Here is a 4,981-nt window from a genome sequence, read left to right on the forward strand (position 1 = left end):
GCTTGCAATTCGGCACCTGGAGAGGCAAGCCCATGCCGTCCAACATCGTGGTGGGGCGCTAGACAGACGGTCCCGTTAAGTTGCTCGGAGTTTGGTTTGGTCCGGACTTCTAGGTGGAGAAGAACTGGAATGAGGTGACGAGCAGGGTGGCCAATCTCACCTAGAAATGAGCCGAGAGAAAGCTATCTCTGAAAGGTCGAGCCGGGGTGGCGAATGCGTATATCGCATCCTTCATTTATTACCGCTTGCCCTGTTTGCTGGTTGATCAAGCTGATGCGCTTACTCTTCCGCTCTCTGTGGAAGGGGTGTGTTCCACTGGTCAGGCACTCCATCTGCTGTAACAGCCACAGAATGTAGGGCTGGGTATGCTGTGGCTGCTGATGCGCAGACATGCGCTGACCGTTCATTGTCGTGAGCTGACGACGGGTAAATACCCAGAAACCCGGGTCCGTGCGTATCACGTCAGGTCGACGATGGGGAGGATGGCTTCCTTTTGCAAATACTGATGGGGCGCAGAAAGTGTGTCAATATCCAGCTGGAGAAGATGTTCTCCTGGGGCTACAAACAACAGTAGCACCCACCCTTAGTGGTTAGCCACATTTAAGTGGCCAATATATTCACGTTAATACATATATATATATATATATATATATATAATATATATATATATATATAAAAAAGGGCAAAAGAAAAAAAAGATTTCTATGCCAATATGCTGAAAATAGATTTTAATCTTCAATCACCACATTACAATATACATTACCTTAATTAAATGATTGCCTTAATTAAATGAAGGTTAGATACATTGTTGCTTCGAAGAAATGCAAAGGTCGCCCAATACTTCTTCCATCTGTTTGAGGATTTCTTCAAATGAGTCCCCATGACTGGGTGCCTCTTGTGTGCGATATGTAGCACATATTATCATTTTCATCTATTTAATGTTTACCGCCAGAGTACCACAGACTGAATTTGAGCATCACTGCAGGATTACAAGCGTGACATCTTACCGGATGTACATTACAACTCCATATATAGTTATACATTTTATAACTTAAATCATATTTAGTAACGACATTAAATTCGACAACCGCTTGGTATTCCACAAGTTTTAGTATTCATAATATTTTTAAAGTAATAATAATGATTAAAAAAATTCGCTGAAAAGCCATGAAACACGTTCTCGTGTTAATTCAATGAAGATAACAATGGGAAATATCATGGAACCACTGTTTACTTAACAAAAGACCGTCGCAAAAATGGAAGAAAAAAAAACAGCCAGTAATTAAATAATCAAAGAAAACAACTTGTAGTAATGCAATGTTGTTCTAAGAAGTGGAGATGCTTGTGGTGGACGTCGTTGTTGTTGTCAAGTGTTGTCGTCGTTGTGAGGTGTCGTCGTCGTGGTTGTGTGGTTGTGGTGGCTCTTCGACATTTGACGGGGGGGGGGAGAATTTCGTTTTCCGCTAAGCTGAATTTCAGAAAGGAAAAACCTTTTTTTTTATTTCAGCAAAATTATTATTACAATTCGTGGTGGTGGTGGTAGCGGTGGTGGTTGGTGGTGGTGGCGGCGGCGGCGGTGGTGGTGGGTGGTGGGGTGGTGGTGGTGGTGGTGGTGGTGGTGCTGCTGCTGCTGCTGCTGCTGCTGCCGCCGCTGCCGCTGCCGCTGCTGGTTGTTGAGCGAACGGTCTTCGTCCCAGAGCTCGCAAGATGGGAGAAGTCCGAAACGTGGTCCTTTGCTATTCGTAAGACCCGCAGAAGAGAAAGCAGGTCAACCCCCGACACCGAGAGCATCGACGGATGGATGAATGCGCATCCAGGCTCAGCGGTTGCGTAGGAAGTCGGGGACAAGAAACAGGAAGAAAGAGTGAGAGAAAGTTGGGGCGAAAGAGTACAACAGGGGTCGCCACCACCCCCTGCCGGAGCATCGTGGAGCTTTAGGTGTTTTTGCTCAATAAGCACACACAACGCCCGGTCTGGGAATCGAAACCGCGATCCTCCGACCGCGAGTCCGCTGCCCTAACCATTGGGTCATTGCACCTCCACTGCTGCTGCTGCTGTTGTTGTTGTTGTTGTTGTTGTTAAGCAACAAGACGGGTAAGGGTGATTAGGTGATGGTCTAGAACTTAGGGGTGGGAGACCCCAGACCTTGGAAAAAAAGAAAAAAAATTTGGTCGCCTTGTTGTAGTCGAGGGCTCTTCGTTGACGTCCGACACCACTGGGAGGTGGCCCTCGAAGTCGCTGGAAATGGAGATCTCCAGGTTCAAATTTTGGTGCTGGTGGTGGTGGTAGTGCTGGTGCTGCTGGTGTGAACAGTGCCTGTGGAGGAGGAGGACGAGGAGGACGAGGAGGACGAGGAGGAGGACGAGAAGGTGGAGGACGGGGAGGAGGAGGAGGACGTCGACGACGACGACGATGAGGGGGGGATGAGGAGAACGAGAAGAACGAGGAGGAGGAGAAGGTCGAGGACGAAGAGACGGATGAGGACGAGGAGAAGGAGGAGGACGGGGAGGGGGAGGAGGGGGAGGACGAGGACGAGGACGAGGACGAGGAGGACGACGAGGAGGAGGAGGACGAGGAGAAGGAGGAGGACGACGACGACGAGAAGGAGGCGGAGGAGATTAAGGTAGTGGTGATAGCAGTAGTAATGTTGGTGTTGGCGATGGTATTGCGTCTCTTCGTCAAATTACGACAGAGGTTTCGGTTTATTCCATCAACTGATTTATCCGCTCATTGAAAATAACGATATCGACAGCGAATAAACCACGAACGTGTGTTCTCTTAATATCATTACAAGGTAAAAATCAATATGGCACAGTGTACGACAACGCTGTACGGTTGCAAAATCCGGAAAAGTACACACGACAGTGTGAACCAAAGCCTAAAAGAAATAACATTTACCCACCAATATAACACGAAATCGAAACACTCACATCACCACCACAACACACTACACAACACCACACAACACCATGCCACGCCACACTACATCACACTACAACACACGACGTCACACAACACAACACCACACAACACCATACCGCGCCACACTACATCACACTACAACACACGACGTCACACAACAAAAAACCACTCCACGGCACACCACAACACAACATCACATCACACCACACCACATCGCACCACACTACACCAAACCACATCATACACCCACCACACCACACCACACCACGCCAGACCAAAACATTCCATTCTACACCAAACCACATCACAATAATAGAAATGTAGATTCCTGCTTCATCGAATGTGCTGTGATGTGGGGTGATGTGATGTAGTGTGGTGTTGTGTGACGTGGTGTGGAGTGGCGTGTGGTGTCATGTGGTGTTATGTGATGTGTGTGGTGTGGTGCGGTGTGGTGTAGTGTAGAGTCGTGTGACGTAGTATGGAGTGTTGTAGTGTTGTGTGGTGTCATGCGGTGTCGTGTGACGTAGTGTTATGTGGTGTGGTGTTGTGTGATGTGGTGTGGAGCGGAGTGATGTGGTGTGATGTGGTGTGAAGTGGTGTGGTGTGGTTTGGTGTGTCGTGGTATGGTGTGATGTGGAGTGGTGTCACATGGTGTCATCTGATGTGATGTAGTGTGATGTGGTGTGATGTAGTGTACTGTGGTGGGAAGTGGTGTGATGTGATGTGGTGTGATGTAATGTAGTGAGGTGTGGTGTGGAGTGGAAAGGAGTGGTGTGGAATGGAGTGGTTTGGTGTAGTGTGGTGGGTTGGTTTGTGATGTGGTTTGGTGTAGAAAGGAATGGTTTGGTCTGATGTGGTGTGGTGTGCCGTGGAGTGGTTTTGTGTTGTGTGACGTCGTGTGTTGTAGTGTGATGTAGTGTGGCGTGGTATGGTGTTGTGTGGTGTTGTGTAGTGTGATGTGGTGTGATGTGGTGTGGTATGATGTGGCGTGATGTGGCGTGATGTGGTGTGGTGTGATATGCTGTGTGGCAACGTGTTGTGGTGTGGTGTGATGTGGTATGGTGTGAAGTGGTTTGGTGTGGTGTGGTATTACGTGGTGTGTTGTTGTGTGTTGTGGTGTGATGTGGTGTTGTGTGGTGTTATATGGTGTGGTGTGATGTGATGTGGTGCCATGTGGTGTAGTGTGGCTTGGTGTTGTGTGGTGTGGTATGGCGTGGTGCGATTTGATGTGCTGTAGTTTGATATCATTTCGCTAAATATATGATCTCCAATTTTTCGCTCACCTCCTGAAACAGCCGCACACCTTCACTCACACTCACATGCCCACACTTGTACAATTTTTCACAGTATCACCTACACTTACACACCGCTGACAGCTTTACCCGCACTCATCCATACTCGCACAACCTCTCTTCCGCTTACACATTCACACCCACTTTTACACTCGCATCTTTGCTCCCACACTTACACTCACACGCGCACTTGCATATGCACACACTTATATTTTCGTCCATATACACATACTACCCGCTCTCGTACAAATCATCGGAGATCTACACACATTTATACACTCGTACACGCGCGTGCTTACGTTTACATATCCGATAGCATCGACACGTACCATACATACCTGCTTTTTTTTTCACTCTCATATATATACCTGCAGTTATACACACACGCGTGCGCGCACCCCCACTCGCCCATACACATGTCCACACACCCACAAGCACTCACACGCACACATGCACCCATACCATACATACATACATACATAAAATCATACAACATACATACTACATACATACAACATGCATACGTACATACATACATATATACATACATACATACATTAATATGCAACATGCATACATAAACATGCATTCATACCTACATACATACATACATACATGCATACATACATACATGCATGCATACATACATATATACATACATACATACATGCATACATACATACATACATACATACAATATACATACATAAATGCATACATACATACATACATACATACACATACATACACACATACATACATTATAC

General features: G+C 46.8%; 1 protein-coding gene across 1 annotated transcript; it reads left to right on the forward strand.

The window, feature by feature from the left end:
• The first annotated feature begins 2,969 nt into the window (after nt 1-2,969).
• Nucleotides 2,970-3,293, forward strand: LOC115232207 (histidine-rich glycoprotein-like). Its single transcript, XM_029802050.1, has one exon. It carries the CDS (start codon nt 2,970-2,972, stop codon nt 3,291-3,293), a length of 324 nt encoding a protein of 107 aa, XP_029657910.1.
• Nucleotides 3,294-4,981: the final 1,688 nt, after the last annotated feature.

This window comes from Octopus sinensis, unplaced genomic scaffold (genome assembly GCF_006345805.1).
Source record: "Octopus sinensis unplaced genomic scaffold, ASM634580v1 Contig19978, whole genome shotgun sequence".
Classification (NCBI taxonomy): domain Eukaryota; kingdom Metazoa; phylum Mollusca; class Cephalopoda; order Octopoda; family Octopodidae; genus Octopus; species Octopus sinensis.